This window comes from Argentina silus (genome assembly GCF_951799395.1).
Source record: "Argentina silus genome assembly, chromosome: 12".
Taxonomy (NCBI): Eukaryota; Metazoa; Chordata; class Actinopteri; order Argentiniformes; family Argentinidae; genus Argentina; species Argentina silus.
In genome coordinates, this window is record NC_139666.1 from 10860809 (window position 1) to 10879074 (window position 18266).

Consider the following 18266-nt stretch of genomic DNA (forward strand, 5'->3'; position numbering starts at 1 on the left):
CAGAGTTTGTATGACCTGGTGCACTAGGGAAAAATGCAAGCATTAAAAAAAACGACACGTTGTCTTTAAAAGTCAGTGTAGCTCATTGTTATCAGTGTTTCAACTACAGTGCAATTAACATGATGTCATCTACAACAAATGCAATCTTTTCATGAATGTAATTTGTGTTCACCTTGCAGCTTAACCTAAATACGTAACAATTATACAACTGAAATCATACAGTGCAAATAACCATTGTTTTTCTTTTCTTTATAAAACATTGGAGTCCATGACATTCATTACTGTTCAAATGCACTGGTCTCTCCCTCTATGTTAAAAGAAACACATGAAATGCATTGTTAACATCTTGGTTATTTCACTTATTTCAAAGTACATTACAACTTGTTTCATGATGTCTTACTGGTAAAAGTTGCTGCATGGTTACCTTTTCCAAAAATCACAAAGCAACAAACAGTACATGATGTAAGTCCATGGTAGTGATCTTGACATCAATATTCAACCAATCCAGGTGCTGCACAAGGTTTACCTGAATCTTGGAAAAAAAAGACTACAAAACATAAATTTCAATATACAATAATTCAGATATGATCAATGAAATCACAATATATTTCTATCTTAAACATTGTGGTTTTTGAATCTCAAATTAGTCAAAGATATCTTCTGCTGCTCCTCTAACAAAGGGAGCAGCCTACAGTACCATTTATCGATTCAAATGCAATCAATACATTTCGAATGAATGTACAGTGCGGGCTAAGTCTGTGTGCTGTGCATGTTCTCTCTCTACAGCTTATACAGCATGCACCCACTTAGCATTCTCCTCTGGTGGTCAGCATACCTCTCAAATAGAAAACAAATAACAATCATATTTTATAGAAAATACCTGAATACCTTGAGATGTGATGAAAACAACAAACAGCTTAGTTTACCCAAGAGATGAAGGGCAGAGGTCAGCTGTAAACACTACAGCTCCCAGCATGCCCTCCTCCCCAGCTTGATAGAGATACCCCCTGACTAGCTAACTAACAGGTTCAGCTTTACTGTGCCAATAACGCTCAATGATTATGGCTATACCACACCAGTCATTCTATTCACATGGTGTGTGAACACAGTCAAATAACCAGCTCTCATTCTATAGTTTTAACTGTTCCCTACGGTAGATTTCCGTACACACAGACAGTTCTTGTAACGAGCGAGTGAGCTGATTACACAATGCAAACATATTCACCTCTACAGTATATACAGTACATGAACAGAAGTTTGGACTTTTCACACATGACTCTTTGTGACGTTGGTGATTTTGTCTCCACATCTAGGCTAACCTGCAGCTATCAGTAGACCCTCAAGTCTACAGTAGATACGCTTTACCCAACTTTATCCAACAACGGCTTTCTAAGCAACTTTCTGATACAGTATCTTAACCTCTAATTCATCTTTTATTGAAAGTAAAAAAGTGGTTACAAAGACAGGTTACCACGTTTCCATTAGAATGGACTATATAGTGGGTGATAACAGTGGTTTCAGTTAGTATCATGGCTGCGTTGTCTGTGTGTCTCCTCTCTTTTTGTCAAGGCACGGGGCACTGGGGTGGTTCTCCAGTGAGGCCCTGTGGTTAAGGTGCATGTGGGGCCCTGGGCCCCCCAGAGGGGCCCTCTGCTCAGAGGGTGATGCGGGCACAGTGGTGTTTGAGCTTGCAGGGCAGCACCCCCCGGTTGAGCTGGTAGAACTCCACCAGCTGGATCAGGTCAGTGAACCGCGTGTGACCGTCGTCAAGGCTGTAGAACAGTTCCCCCTCGTCATCCACCTACATAAACACACACACATGCACACACACGCACACACACGCACACACACACACAATCTTGAGCAAGATGTTGTGTAAGAGATAAGAGAAGCACATAACAAAACAAGGGGTTCTACTCACAGGTAAGATCTGAAAGTGTTTGATTCTCTGTGTGTGGCACAAAGACAGTACAAATGTCTTGGGGTTGCTTTGGCTATCCCTTAGAAGAAATACTCTGAAAACAAAGAAGAATCTCTCAGCATTCCCAGCAACAACTTATGACTTTTATACTGAATATCGACTATATCTGTTTGCAACAGGTGTTGGGGGAGGGGGGGGGGGAGAATACAAACATTCCATGTCTTTCGCATATCACACTGAGTCACATGACTGTCAACCTATACCTGTAGGTAGGCCACACAAGTAGAATTACATTCTGCAAACCCTTACATTACAGTACGTGTCATGTAGCAACCAAACACTGATAGAGAACTGCCTGATGCTTACCCATCAATAAGACCCTGTTGAGTGATGAGACGTTGAGCTTCGTCTCGAGACAGTTTGCTGTGGAACCATGGCTGGGCCATATGGATGGCTGGAATACAGGATGACACATCAGACGGAGTGGACACTGGATGAGTTAACAGGTTCACTGTATCCTGTCTGGGCAGTTAGTCCGATAGTCTGATTCAATGATGCAACTTCTACTCACCGATGGGACTCTGAGAGGTGGAGGGGCTTCCATGAGAGCTCAGACGATGGCAGCTTTTCCTCTGAAGGAGACATAAGTTCAAGAGTCACATGCTTTGACTACTTCCACATACTTCACCATAATTACACACCTTACATACATTCAAGAGACCCATACTTAATGTTTGACATTGATAAAGTATCTGTAGTCAGGTGTTCAGTCATGGTAAAATAATAGTCTGTGCTATGGTGCCCTAGAGAGGTGCATGATAGGAGAAAAGCATGGCGTACCCTCCATGACAGCCCTTCCTCCACGGCAACAGACAGTGCCTCTGATGGGTTCTCTATCACCCTGCTCTTCTGGCCTGAGAAGTCCATCGCCACCAGTGAGTTCTCTGAGATGCTTCTCTGGAAAAAGACAGTCATTGGGAACTTATTATGAATTTAGGTTTAACAATAACAATGGATATTAAAATGCCCATATACATATCTAGTGGTGCCGCAATTACTCAATAAACTGGAGTAATAATAGAGTTACTACACCAGTTTGACAGCAACTTAATATAAAGGTATTTGTTTTCAATTCACAAATATACAGCATACTGAATAGTTAAAGGAGCGTGTGTCAGCTCTGCTTTATCTGTGCAGTGCTGTGCTGCCCTCTACTGTCTTAGAAATGTGGCTCCATAGAATTTCTAGATGATTCCAAGCAGCAGAGTATGCTTCATTCAATGGGGATTAGGGAGCATTTGAATGGAATGACACATGGGCACATAGCATTGATTGTAGTCCTATAAGCTGTCATAGTCAGTGGCTCTAAATAATCACACACGAAAGACAATGCTTCTTATCAGGATTACTGAGAAGCCTTTAAATCGCCAGTTGCCTCTCTACCACCCCTAAGCTCAGGATCCTTAAGGGCAGTTGTAACAAAGTGGCCAGTGTTTACTTTAAGGATAGAAACATTCCAAGCCGTCTTAGACTCTCTGCCCTGATTCAGAAGATGTAAAGACAGCTCTGGACCTGGACTGGCCAGACAACATCATGACACAAATAAACCTATTGCTCCTTGACATGTTTAAATTTTCCTTTCACTTGGGGTTTTTGATTTGATTCTTGGTTGGGCGGCCTATGGTTAGCAGAGTGCTGAGCTCAGGGCTGTACTAACACTATGTCAGCAGACAGTGGAAATTCAACCCCCCTGACCCTACTCTACAGATCCTGTACCCTAACTTCATATCCATCATATCCAAGCCTGTTCCCAGAGACGGTCTAGCCCTCCTCTGTACCCTTGCAGGGTTCAGGATCCCGGTCGGACCACGGTCGCCCCTGCTCATCTCGGACACTCTTTGCGTTCCTCTGACAGCCAACCAGAGGTGATGAGTTGTTAAGTCTGAGAGCAGCTGATCAGAGGCTATTTTTAGAATGCTGAGGCTCCTCGAACATGTTCCAGTGCCATAAATAGATCATGTGTTTACTCATTCAGAATACCCGCATTTGAGGACGAAATTCTGGCTATTCTAGGACATGAGACACTGTATCAATATGGACTGGGGTTGCTTTGTCATGTCGTTTTCTAGTGTATAAGTACGTTGGTTCAGTATTTACAAATCAGTATTTGCAGTTACAAATCATAGCATTGACCATAAAAGTACCTTTTTCAGAAGAACTAAGATACCAACTACTTCCTGGACCATAGGATAGTCTGTATCTTAACTGCAAAAGGAAGAAGATGATAAACATACCATGGGTGAAGCTTTCTGTTTCTGGTGTGGCTGGATGAAGTTTTGGTACAGCTGCATCCCATACTGCAACACAAAACACAAACATGTTTCCGACCCCAGATGAACTTGATACACATTGTACTATAAAGGACAACACATGTTGTATCTAGATCAAACATGATTGGGGTTACTTTTATTAAGTGGCTAGATGGAGTTAGGAGGGACAGTAGATGCTGTGCTAGATGTGTAGACAGAGGGATGGTGTGATAGGGAGAGAGCAGCTCGGCTAACCTTAAACAGGCGCATGGCAGTGACCCAGCAGGTCCTGGTTTGCTCGTCATCTGCACACAACAGCTTCAGGTCCCGGGGAGAACCACACTTACTAGACTGGCCCAACACCAGGATGGACAAGAGAGACATGAGTTTAGAGAAAAGACAACAACATTTTCAAACATGCCAAATCTACTAATGGCATGATATCCAATGCCGTACAGTATTTGTGATATATATATTTTTGTTTTTTTTTGTTTGGTAATACTACTGAACTATGATACAATATGCATGACATTTGGAAGCAACTATAGCCTACTGTGTAGTGTAGCCTATAGAGGTTTGAAAGTTTACTGAAAGAAAAAGCAATAATACCTTGACACAAAAGCCATAGTCTGTAGGTGCTCCATGTATTTTTCTTGCTGATAGCAAAGTGTATACATCACTGTCACTGAACTCTGCAATGAATTGGAGATGTCGTGGTTCCTTTGAATGAAACAGAAAAACTGCTTAAGGTCTGCACATCTTTTTGTATTCATTATCCTTTGCCCTTCATGTCACAAGCTGCCCACTACTACAATGTGGGGTTGGGTTCTCCACATTCCTGTGCAGAGTAGACTTGAGTTCCATTTCAAATCCAACTATGCGAGGGATGGAGGTTAACATGTGAACCATGCAGGGCTGCCCTCTGCACAGACAGATGCTAAGTAAATAAAGACTGTAATATAATATGGCCACCACCATCACCATACTGTACAATCTGTGTGTGAGTCAGTTTGTCTGTGTATGGAGAACAGGGCAGCTGAGGCATGGGGTATGCTGGTCAACAGTAGGTTGGTCACTCTGAACGCAGAGGAACCAGCTTTGACTTTCTAATTTTCAACCTGGTCTTTTTGCAGTCACAGAGCAAACAAGCTGGATGTTTTAGCCATCTCTACGCTGGAGGATTTGGAGTATTGTTGGCAGGCTTCAACGTAGTTACGCAAATAATATTGGCCTATCAGTTACACCTCAGGTGTGGCTAGTATGTAAATGCAGTGTAAGAGATAGGACCAAGTATGTGACCCAGTGATAAGGGCTTTATTTAGACATTATGCATACTGTCAAAGAGCCAGGGCCATATAGATTTCCCAAGCAGAGGAGCACAAAGGCGGCCATTGTTTAAGCCACTTTGCGAGACGACATTCTTACTTCCTTATTGCCGAGTGTAAACCACAGGACAGGTACAGTAGTCAGAGTACATGTTGACTGACTGACTGACTGGCTGACTGGCTGTCTGTGTATGTGTTTGACAAAAATGGACGAGCAGCCGTCTAAACTGGAGTCTGACTTCTCTTAACTAATTGAATAGCCTATATTGGAGATGGCAAAGTAGATGGCCTTCGTTTGCTCTGTACAAAAGCTCTTCTGTTGTTGGGAATGAAAAAAACAAGAGAGGGAGAAGTGGTTGGCAGTGTTGGCACAGCACTATGCAGGTATAAGCTTCACCTGTCAGCAGTGTTGAGGGCTCAGTCCCTTTACTCCCTTGGCTTGGCATGCCAGCTGACCTTAGGGAAATCTAGCACAACCAGTTCTACCATACAGGGGACAATAGAGAGAGACTCCCCACCAAACCACACAGGCACATTCAGGCCCACTGTGCATAGACTGATCTATGATCCCGTACGGTAGATAAGCCGGTCAAATAAGTTCCATTCTACCCAGATTTAAATACCATATTAAAGCTATTACACTTCTGTAGATATCAATACCTACAATACCATGTCAATACATTACCGACAAGCATGTGAGATGCAACAAAAAATCTAACACCACCTTTTAAACTTTTTTTTTTTTTTTTACCACAAACAAACTAAATGTAGATGATTAAGCTATGTATCAATGCTCTTTACTGACCTTTGAAGTCCCCTTGTTGGAGAAGTAGAGACCAGACCTCCTCAAGACAAAGTAGAACTTCTTCCAGGACTTCCTGCCTTGCTCTTTGGCATGGAGGTGGCCATGGATCTCTGGACAAGTGCTCGAGTTGAGAAAAGTCTGAAGGACCATAAAACAGTCCATAAAAAACGCAATCAACTGGAATTCTATACCTTAACTATAAAATGTGTATGGTTGCACAAAGTGTATACCTGTATAAGCTGAGAATGATTCATCATCCCATTGGTTTCACTGGATATGGACACCATGTGATCTGGGAAAAAATCCTACCAATATGAAAACAACATCAGTCATAACAACACTCAAGGTCTTTTACTTCTGCTGTCACTTACTGGTCCAGCTGAGTGCATAGAGAAGATGATGCTATGGAATACATAGACAAAAAAGCAGGAAGACACTGTACTATGGGTACATTTTGCAACACAAAATACAACAATAAATAAATAATGTATATAAAAAAAGGACAACACAGAAACAGCCTAAATCAACATTCCACAATCTACTTACCAGGGGTTTGTTGAAGAATTCATATTTGGCAAAGTTCTTCCGGAAATATAGCCGACTTTCCGTGTCCATGCCCCAGCCAGACAGCACCTCCATAACAGATTCATGGTCTTCTATGGTTCTCTCTGAACACAAGAGAAAAGACAGTCAATACGGTTGTGCTTTTTTTACAGTCTGCGGTGAACCAGGTATTTACAGTACATGTACATAGAGGTTACATGGTATAAACCTAATAATTACATATTAATTACACTTTGGTTTGTTTGGCACTAATTCTTTCACACAAGCACTGTGTACCATTTGGAAACAGCTTGTTACCCAATTGTGTGTAATTCTTTGAAGTAAGAGGGCCTAATGACCACATGAGTAGAACATGAACGAGGAGGGGATAGAAGTGAGAGAGAGGTGAGGAAGACAAAACGATCGCACCAGGTTCCTTCCACAGTACCAGCTCATAGAAATACAGAATCAAGGTTTAAAATAAGGTTATCAGTAGATCGGTAGATCAATCTGACAACAAAGGAACTCTCAGAGAGCATAAGCATTATAAACCTACAGTATAATCGGTTTTCATTATAGATATTACAGTAGTTATAGTGGTTCATAACAACAACATCATACACTCGCGCCCACACACTACTGTACAATCAGACTGGCATCATAGAGACAAGTGTCACATAGCCATGTGCCATTATGCCATACAGATTAATTATTACAACCTTTAGATAGATTGTTAATAAGTAACCTGTAGAGGGTATAATGACTGCTGGGTCCATGGCCATTATTTCTCTTGTATTATTGAACATTACTCAATTCCTTGAAACCCAAAATGAATATTTATTGGATCAGTGGAATCCTGCTGTTTGCAGGCAGCCATCTGGAACAGTGTTGGAACTGATTTCATAGTATGACCACATCCAAGCCAAGCTGGTCAAACCACAACCCTTAGGGTGTATTACAGCCAATAACACAACGACTGTATTTCACCATCGGTCTCTGTTGATACGCATACATTCACCAGTGGCTCTCATCCCATGTCTAAAAAAAGCATCCGATCACCCCATGGGAATCACACAAGCACTACATTCAGCCGTGAGAGGGGTCACAGATACAGACTGAATGAATAATGCAAGAATTCAGAACTCAAGTTGAGCATAGCACTTCATTAATTCCAAACTCTGAAAAAGCAGATACACAAAGCGACTCAACAGTACTGTATATCAACAACAGGGGAACAAGCAGTTGATTCCATCCAGATGACGAGGGAATCAGGCTAGTGACTGTTAGTTTGACTGTGAGCAGAAGTTCAAAGGGCTCTCAAGGCTGAGCGGAACTCAGTGTTGTGTTGTGTTGTGTGGTGTTGTGTTGTGTTGTGTTGTGTTGTGTTGTGTTGAGATAATGGAAAGGCAGTCAACCAAGTGCTCATCTATAAATATGGTGTAGCATAATTGTGCCCACAGATATCATAATACAGTCCTTGTTCTTAGAATTCAGTGATTGTTCCATGGCAAAACAGCCTTGAGCTTTTGTGAAATTAATATTTTGTGATTTTTTTTTTGCTATCATTTACTTTAAGATAATTTGGACACAGTAGGAGCTACATTCATTTCATTTTATGAAACACGTTTAATTTGAGGCATTTGCTTTACTACTCTACTCAACATTCATCACGGATAATGATGACATATGAGGAGGAATGTAATTATTAATTTCACAATTATACTGTAATTTACCTTATAATTGTTTATAATTTATACCATTTACAGACATAAAAAAGGACAGAAACAGGGGAGCAGTGCAGACTTCAACATACACTTTAAGGTACTGTTTGAATGAGAGCAGCACATATTTCTCTAAAAGACGCTGACAGATAGAATGAAATTAGGGAGAGCACAGATGGGTGAATTACGCAATGTATGCAACAGTGTGAAGAAAATCTTCCTCTGTGATTGGCATCACTGCTCCTGAACATTAACCCTTCACTGCTTACTGTAAACCAACCTGTGGTGTCATTCATCCATTCACGCTCATTAGAGGAGCGTAAGTGCACTGCAGTAGTGATGAGACTACTGTGTTTTTTAACCACGTTTCACTGGAGGACTAATACTCTTGTTGATACAGTGATCCCATTGGTGATTCATCTTTAGAATGTCCGATGCGTAGTGTTATGGACCTACACATATTAGCATCAGTTTGAGCAATGTAAAAAAGCGTAAAACGTGTACTGTACTCTATGTAGAAAAACCTGACAGTCAACAAATCAGAATTATTTTCTCAGGACTCTTCAAACACTTAGGCCTAGTGCATAATCACTACGCAGAATACAAGATGACAAACTGGAAAGAAACTCTTACCTATGCCTAAATGGGAGAGATGCTCGAAAAGTGTCCAGCTATGGTCATCAATGCAATGGTTCTTCAGGACAAACAGCTGACATATGTCCCTGGCCGTGATGTCAGTGGGGACCTCTACTGCTCTGCTTGTGTTGTCTTCACTGTACACTTTGATTACCTGCAAAGAAAATGGAATGAAATCGTTAGGAAGAGTTATCCAAAATATTTGGGATATTGAAATGTTTCTTAAGCCTCTTAGGATATCGTATGAGGCATCTATTTTCACATCATAACACGTGTCCATGACACCTCGACCTCCATAAGTGTTCAGCCCGCATATGTACAGCACAGCACCAAATTCACACAAAATACCCAAAAGTCAGTCAGTTGGTCCACGTATCCTTGACAAAGTAGTATAGCTCAAATGACCTTTGTTTTTATTTTGCATCTATGTTATAGGTCTGTGGCTCACAGAGAAACAAGACTGTTTTGCAATATCACAATAAAACATCAAAAAAGGATATACAAATAAATCCATCTATCATTCCAACTTACCCCTCTGTTTGGTGCCAAGCAGACCTGTGAATCTGGGCTAGCTCTGCAGCCTATATAGGGCTGAGTGCACAGCATTGTAAAAGAGGCTTTTTGAGAGGAACATAGAAACATGCATCAGACAACGCAGCGAGTGTCAGCTTGGAAGCGACAAGCCCTCGCTCGCTCTCTCTCTCTCTCCCTCTCTCTCTCTCTCCCTCTCTCTCTCTCTCCCTCTCTCTCTCTCTCGCTCCCTCACTCTACTGCAGTGGAGCTAAAATGAGGTAATTAGACGGCACTGCCTCTTCGCACAGCGCTTTCCTGACTCCACAGATATATGTCACCAGGGCTCTGCCCAATCACCTGCCACCTTTTTCCTAACTAAAAGAGGCCAGGATCAGTCTGCTCCACAGGAGGATAAAAAAAAAAAAGAGAGTCACAAGGCTGGCTCCCCCTCCCTATTCACATTCACACACCCATGGCAAGTAGAGCTCCCAGCAGAAAGCCCTGCGTGAGCTCACAGAGCAATTACAAAGGTGCTGGTTAAATGTAATGCTAGTTGGGTCAACTCTGTCTAAAGTTGACAGAGGTGGGCGGGGAGAGAGGGAGGGAGAGAGACACAGTTAAGATAAACTGGCTGCCTGGGCTCTTTCTCTGTGAGCCTGGATCTTGGTTTTAAGGCGGATCGGCGGGGCAGGACAAGCCAGCCCTCTATTGTGGAGAGAAAGGAGGTCAGAGCGCTCCAGCAGGGCTGGGGTTAGTACCCTTAAGGAGCCAGCAGCGAATGAGAGCCTCCAGCTATGACATCACCCCTCAATGAAGTAAACCATCTAGTGTTTAATCAGTCAGTGTGGAGATTTACAAGACAAAAAACCCCTGAAGGATCTCCCTTTGCAGGCACATAACAAAAGCCAAGGGACTGCATTACCCAGATTACTTCTATCTGCCAATGTTCCTGTATAGTACAGACAGGCTAGTAATAAGACACGGTTATAATGCCATATGTTGCACGACACATATATGGTGCAAATTAGATTAGAGAAATGAAAAGTCCAAAGCGAAAAAGCACTTTTAGGCACAGTGTAAAAGATGCATTTCAAGTGTGTAAATGGTAGCAGAAAAGGGGTGGAAGAAAGCATGAATAACCCTCTAAATCAGGCTGTGGAAAATGCAGCTCGGCAGGACTCCAGTTGTGTCCCTGTGTGGAAGTCACTTCCTGAAAATTTGCCAAATCAAATCTCTGAAGGATCGTGTTTCATGAGGAACAGGGCAGGGTTTGTGAGAAGGTGAAGAAGCCTTTTAGTGCATTAGTCTTGCAGATGTTGGGTTGATGTTACTCAGCACAATTTAACTGAAAATAATGCTTTTACACTCACTGTTAGCTTTGACTATTTGCCAGTTGGATGTCAGAAGTCATTTTATAGTGATTTAAATTCGTATCATAAAACCATTCAATAAAGCATACAAACCATACAGCATGTAGACATTTGAAGTCATTGTTTTCTGAGAAAGATTAATAGAGAGCTGCATGCAGTCATATGCACTCACTGAACACTTTATTAGGAACACCTGTACACCTTCTCATGGTGGAGCTGGTGTAATGGTGGGGGGAATGCTTTCTTGGCACACTTTGGGCCTGTCAATACCAATCAATCATCGCTTGAATGCCACAGCCTATTTGAATATTGTTGCTGACCATGTGCATCCCTTCATGGCCACAATTTACCCATCTTCTAATGGCTACTTCCAGCATGATAATGCACCATGTAACAAAGCAAAAGTCGTCTCAAACTGGTTTCATGAACATGACAATGAGTTCAGTGTTCTTCAGTGGCCTTCCCAGTCACCGGATCTGAATCCAATAGAACACCTTTGGGATGTGGTAGAACGGGAGATTCACAGCTTGAAAGTGCACCTGAAGCACAGGAATTGCGTGATGCAATTATGTCATCATGGACCAGAATCTCAAAGGAATGTTTCTAACATCTTGTGGAATCAATGCCACAAAGAATTGAGGCTGTTTTGAGAGCAAAGGGAGGCCCTACCAGTATTAGTATAGTGTTCCTAATAAAGTTCTCGGTGAGTGTATACACTGCATGCAGTTTGCCTCTGTATCTAACAAGTTATGCTTTCATATTCTCATTAGCCAAGCTGGATATAGAGTGAGTATCTCTCCGTTCATATATATGTCTATCACCTTCTGAGGTCTTTCAACAAATATTTGATGAGGTACTTAAAAATACATTTAACAGTGAGAAATGATTATGGCTCTCTCCCCTTTTAGTATCTTATTTTAGTACTCTTCTCTTTTTTGCAGATGCTGCAGAAGAGGTTCATAAGTAAGAAAGAAAGTGCTAAGTCAATCTGAATGAATCCCTCTTTACATCTGGTGTCCTTCGATGAACAACACTGACTACAATCGTCTCTGGAATTACAAGCTTGCCGGCACTGTAAAAGATATTGCACAAAAGTAATAAAGTACATTGTTCATTCATCTCTTATTCTTTTTGACCCACCATTATTTTACTGCGGCTCTTATTATTTGAACATTCTTTTTATCAGTTGGATGTTTTAACGAGGGGTGAAATGACTACTTGCATTATCCCATGATAAATCATTGAAACACAGAGTCTAATGAACAGACGGCCAGGTAAAATGTTGCAGTGAACCACTCCTGCCTGTATCAGTGAGTACAAAGAGCTGCATTCATTAGGGAGACCTTCTCCATGTGCAGACTTGCACTTGCTTTTATTTCAACAGTCCAACTATGTCTGCCAAAACATGACATACTATATGTATACTGCATATACTGTGCAGTTATAGAGGTTTTAGAACCTTTTAAGGTTTTAAGACACACTTAAGACACCTTTTTCAAATTAACCAGCCTTTCATTATACAATATACTAAATTAAAGCATGCCCCTTAAAAATATCCTGAAGAGGAGTGCTGTTTAATGTCTCCATTTAAGTAAAATGCAGTGCAGGTGCAATGGGCAGGGTTCAAACCTGGGTCTCCCACATGGGAGAGCAAATCATCTACCATTAGGCCAAGAGGGCATCCTCATGGTCTGAGTGCCACATTTGAGTTGAAATGTCTCAGGCAGGACTACCTCATCATGAGAGCGTGATTCCAAACCACCTCCACTACACAGGCAACCCAGCCTGTGCAACTAAATACCAGAGTGCATTTCAGTCCAAAGTAAATGTGAAGTGTGTCCGCGATTAACTTGAGATAATCACTGTGGTTCTGTAACTGTGGGACTTAAAACAATGACACAGTGTGCAGGAGTTGACAGAGGAGTGGGCTGAGGGAAATAAGATAGGAGTTGGGCAACAGTGATAATGGTGATGACAGAGCTAGGCAATGCTAGGAGCTAGGATTCAAGACTAACTACTGCAGCCCAGTGTCTACGTACCTCCAGTGCTTCCCCTTACTGGCCCTGTTGTTGAACGTACTGTACAAGTTGTACCTCATTCAGAGCGGAATGGAACACGATGTGCTGGATTTCAACATTCTCTCTCAATAAACTACAAAATAAAGACAGGATGGGGAAAGTAAGGGAGGAGAAATCCAGACATATTATATATACTGGCCTAAATATAGCTTGTAAACTGTTCTATAAGTCTTCTCATCTCAAGGACAGGATTGCAGAGACCAGTTCACCAATTAGTGTGTTGTGGTTTTACCTTGAACTCTGCTCCCACAGCTGTGGCTCTATCTGTGAGTGGCACAACAGTGGCCTCAGGCCTCCTGTGTCTGTGGAACCAACCACCACACATCCACAGTGCCCTTCACTACAACACATCTCTGGATAAGCCCAGAGTCACTCTTCCAGATGGACACTGTTTTTCTACGGACACAGAAGTACACCTGGGCCTGTGCAGGCTGTTTCTCTTGCTCAAGTTGATTTAGTATGATATTGCGTGACCATCTGTTCTATAAATATGCCACAAAATGACTCATCTTCTATTTCATAGATGCTTAACGTTTTTGATAGGTACTAAAGCTGATTATGAAACCAAACCAAGAGTAGCCTATTTCAGAGTCACCATATACTGTAGCTAGGCCGAAACGTCAAATATGTATATATCTATCTTTTTTAATGAATGTTAAATGTGGAGGTTTTACTTGTAACTCTTCAGTGGTGGTTTAACAACCAACCGCCTAACATATAACCTTGAAATGGTTCACACTCAAGTGTCAGTTTTGTCACACAGGTTTACAGACCATTATAGACACATATCTAAACTTGTCAGATGGTTTGCATTCCAAATAACCTCTACAGTGACTTCATTGTTAGTGTGATATCAGCATAGCATAAACTTGTCCCAGTCATGGGTTCACAGATTTTTTTGGTGGAGGTTTGAGAATAGAGAAAAAAGAATCCTGGCATCTTCAAAGGGGAGCATATCCTTGAATTACGCTTAGCTACAGTATCATTGACTACCAGTCAAAGCTAAAACTTTTCAAGTCATCTTGTCCAACCGTCAACGATTTCAATTAGTGCTTAGAGTCTGAGCCAACGTGAAATTTAACAGATTATTCTGCTACCTCCACCCAAACACACAATCCACAACACCCTAACCTTAGGCCCTGGCCACACTAGTCTGTCAGATAACTGACAAAAATGTATACTTTTGAAGCCACTATCTGATTTGATTCGTGGAATTCGAGCATGACGCTTAAAACTGAACACTGTGTCCGTGGAAAAAAAACGACCAATGGACATGTACTGTACTGACCCTTGTCATCTCTGTTGTCCATCAACGGATGACTCCCATAGAGAAACCATTGGTTCAATCCGTAATTAAGGGATACAGTGGACCAGTGTGGTCGGGGCTTTAGACACCATGCAGATTTCTCCATTATGAAACGCTCAAGATTCTTGACAAAAGTCCCCTCTGTCCCTTTTGAGCACAACATGTTCCAAGTGTCATGTTTAATCTTTGTCATATCTAAACTTTTTTCACATGGCCCTGGTCTTAAGATTTTGGTTGGTTCTAATTATGCGCCTTGTTAAAGTACGGTACAGTTTTGTATTCATATTAGTAGTTCACAGTGTTGGATCAAAAATAACACAATTCAAAGGATGCTGTCAAAGGCCTAAATTGGGCACCAAATGGTCTTTGACAGCTTTCACACACAAGACCCTCAACAGGTAGCAAGCCTCAAGGGAAACACCAGAATTTCTACCCATCATTTTGGAATTCTTAGTCTCAGTAATTCAATTCAGTTGTACAATTTAGAGATGGAAACAATAACAAATAAGTCAAATAAAGAAAAAGAACAGCCATGCACATGAGAGCAAAGAGAGCACATTCCAGGTCCATTTCCTACCCGCTTCTGAAGACAAAGTGGAGTAATGGCAGGCAAGGTGACTCTTCTTGCATGGAAATTCATGCTCTTCTCTTCAGTACACAACTATGATGAAAAAAAATCCATATATTTTAATTGCAAATACTAGTATTCTATGAAATATGTCTTTACAAGAATCAAATAGCAATGTTGCACTGGAAACATTCAGACCCAAACTCTGACACACTATCTACTGAGTGATTCTTCTGTACGCTATACTGCAGAATACACCTTATCGTACAGTATGTGCTGAACACTGGAAGTGTGAGACACAGACACAGAAAAGTCCTGTCCTAGAACTCAAACTCCTCCTTTGTCCTTGGAAATGTAAAGTTTGTTTCTCTCTCTCCCTTACAGAATGTAATTTTTGACAAACAAGACTTGATAAAAATAGTTGTGTCGGGGAATAGAGAAAAGGTCAGAGAAAGTGAAACTCATTTTGGATAAATTGTACCCAAACGTGAATAGATATGATCTGCTCATTTCTACAAGCTCAGAGAAAATGTGGAGCTCTTACAATAACATGCAATAAAAAGTTAATTCTTATTGCTAAAAGAGGAAAACTACAATGTTAATTAAATGTTCAGACAATTAGACATACATAAATTACACGTTAGTGAAATGTTGAGCTTCATAATGAACCAGAACAATATGTATACATTAACAGATTTTTAACAACAATATTTATCAAAACAAATATAGTGTACAATATCATCTAATTTTCCGAAGGCTTGTAAATTAAAAGCAAATGGATGATTTTACACATGTGCAATAAAAACAGGACAAGATGTGCTTGAAGCAGCTTTAAAAGACTGAGAGCTACTTGGTCTGACTACTAGGCAGGCAGAGAGGACGGGGGAAGGGTTGGGGTTGGGTGGGAGGCTGCGTGTGTGAATTGGGGGGTTCAAAATAGCTCTGCACCAAGTTGTTCCCACAGCCACAATTGCCACAATTCATTATCCCCATCTGTTTTACTGTAAAGATGAACAAAGAGGGCCTTATGAAAGGAGAATGCTGTTTGCATTAGAGTTAATGATGTAGCGACCAAGTCAATATCCATGCTCTGATGAAGATAAATAATTACAGATCAAATCAAGAAATTTCAATAGTGCGCTGTGTGTGAAGTAATGATTTAGCTGAGTCAAAAATCTAATTAAGTCCCACAGTAGGCTATTTTAGGCTCAATAATCATATAAAAACTCTTCAGGCTAGAACATTCTATCCAATTCACTGTTGATGGACATCACTTTTCACTCTGATGGTGATGGCGATGGAAGACAAGTTCACAGAGGAGGTAAGAAGGAATTTCATAATAATAATAATTATAGCTATAATTCTGTTGGAAGGTTCAGGCTTGTCTAACATAATGATGTATTAAAGCACAGCAGAAACGCGTCCTTGAACACAAGACTAGAAACATCCCGGAGTGATAGATCTCTTTTCATAAAACCCACTAATGCATGTACAAGCAACAAATGGTCACAGCCCACAAGGAACCAGAAATGCATTGTCTGATACAGACCACACATACACAGCCCAGTTTGGCCGGGGGACATATTACTGGCTCTCCAAGTGCAAAACATCCACAACTCATGTCAACAAGTAAAGGCACATATGATTATGAAGATCATACAGTATTAACCTTATAACCCAAGTGACTAACAGATATACATTTCTGTGTTCAACAAGAAGAATCAACATGCACCGTGATGCACCGTGTGTATATTAAAAACAGTTAACAACACAAGTGACCGGAACATACCATGTACTTTACGGCAATTTAGACTAAATATGAACACACTACAATGAGAGACCCCCCCCCCCCCCCCCCACACACACACACACACCTCTCCTTCACTCTAATTGTCCTGCATTTCCACTCATGAGAACAAAGAATGAGTCTGAAACCCACAGACTCTGAGTTTATCTGGAGTTGCAGCACAGACAAGCAGACGCTGGCAGTTATCACAGTGTAAAATGAATTGGAGTTAATGGAGCCAAATTGATAACAGAGTCTCCGCAACTCTCATAACAAAGCTGGCTCCAGACACACTGTCCTTGACCAACCCGGTATCATTGCAAAACTTCCTTATACTACATGTAGGCAATGTCCTATTTCATCAAAATAGAAGCCGTCTAGGGAATCTCCTTTTTCATCAAAATAGAAGATAAATAAAAAATAAATTTAATTTAACAATGAAATAGGTGAAAAGTGCTTGAGTGTCAATATTTGCACGTGCAGGTTATGATAAAGGGCTGCCTTGACCAGAGCTGTGTTCAAACAAGCCCCCTTCCACGGGCCCTGTCAAAGTACCAGGCCTGACACTCACCAATCGGCAGGATCACACACAGACACACAGACACACAGACACACAGACACACACACACACACACACACACACACACACACACACACACACTGGGGCTGGTGGAGGAACTGTATCTGACCTCAGATGATTGAATGCCTTCAAACTCAAATGGAGACAACGCATGAATGTCTCGAGGCATTTCAATTGTAACCCATATCACACAAATCGTCTCAACACAGTGCCTTCAGTAAGTATTCACCCCCCCTGGACTTTCGATGATTATTTGACACTGATCTACACAAAATACCCCATAATGTCAAAGGGAAAATTATTTTTTAGAACAAAACTGCTCAGGAATTCTACCCTGATGCCTGTGAAGACTTATAAAAATACACAAAGTTGAATGGCTGACAGGCAAACACTATAGACAGGATAACATACACCCAGTCACTCTACAACATTGGTCTATAGAAAGTCTACAGACTAATTTTGGAGAGTGACTGGGAACATGTTCTCCCATCTACAGTTTTTTCCCCCTCTCAACTTTGTTGATTTTGTTTAAGTCTCAGGGTAGCATTCCTGAGCATTTTGTTCCTCTCCATTCACTCAGTTTGTGACAACCTGATCCACACAGTGTGTAATTGATTCCTACTCAAGTCAGGGATGCTACAAAAATAAAGAAATCTCATCAGTTCCTTTCCTTGCACTCAGATGAACTCAATTTAACTTATTGAGTAAGTTGTTGAAGACATTTGTTTCATCTGAGCTAATTTTAGGAGTGTCAGCAAGACATTTCAGCTTCTTATTTCTAATTAATAATTATTTAAATAATAAT

General features: G+C 41.1%; 1 protein-coding gene across 3 annotated transcripts in view; it reads right to left on the reverse strand.

Moving 5' to 3' along the window:
- Window positions 1–231: 231 nt before the first annotated feature.
- The window catches only part of grb14 (growth factor receptor-bound protein 14), a 32960-nt gene continuing 14925 nt past the window's right edge, over window positions 232–18266 (reverse strand). For 2 of the 3 annotated variants that reach the window (XM_083681497.1, XM_083681498.1), the window contains 12 exons: window positions 9258–9414; window positions 6907–7028; window positions 6591–6665; window positions 6361–6498; window positions 4840–4950; window positions 4486–4581; window positions 4216–4278; window positions 2762–2878; window positions 2493–2553; window positions 2288–2375; window positions 1922–2015; window positions 232–1801 (listed from right to left, as the gene is read on the reverse strand). In XM_083681497.1, the coding sequence (XP_083537623.1) occupies window positions 1655–1801; window positions 1922–2015; window positions 2288–2375; window positions 2493–2553; window positions 2762–2878; window positions 4216–4278; window positions 4486–4581; window positions 4840–4950; window positions 6361–6498; window positions 6591–6665; window positions 6907–7028; window positions 9258–9414 (1269 nt within the window). In that variant the 3' untranslated portion in view covers window positions 232–1654. Of the gene's footprint in view, window positions 1802–1921; window positions 2016–2287; window positions 2376–2492; window positions 2554–2761; window positions 2879–4215; window positions 4279–4485; window positions 4582–4839; window positions 4951–6360; window positions 6499–6590; window positions 6666–6906; window positions 7029–9257; window positions 9415–9791; window positions 9969–18266 lie in introns of those variants that run through there. The other variant, XM_083681499.1, reaches the window with a different exon arrangement.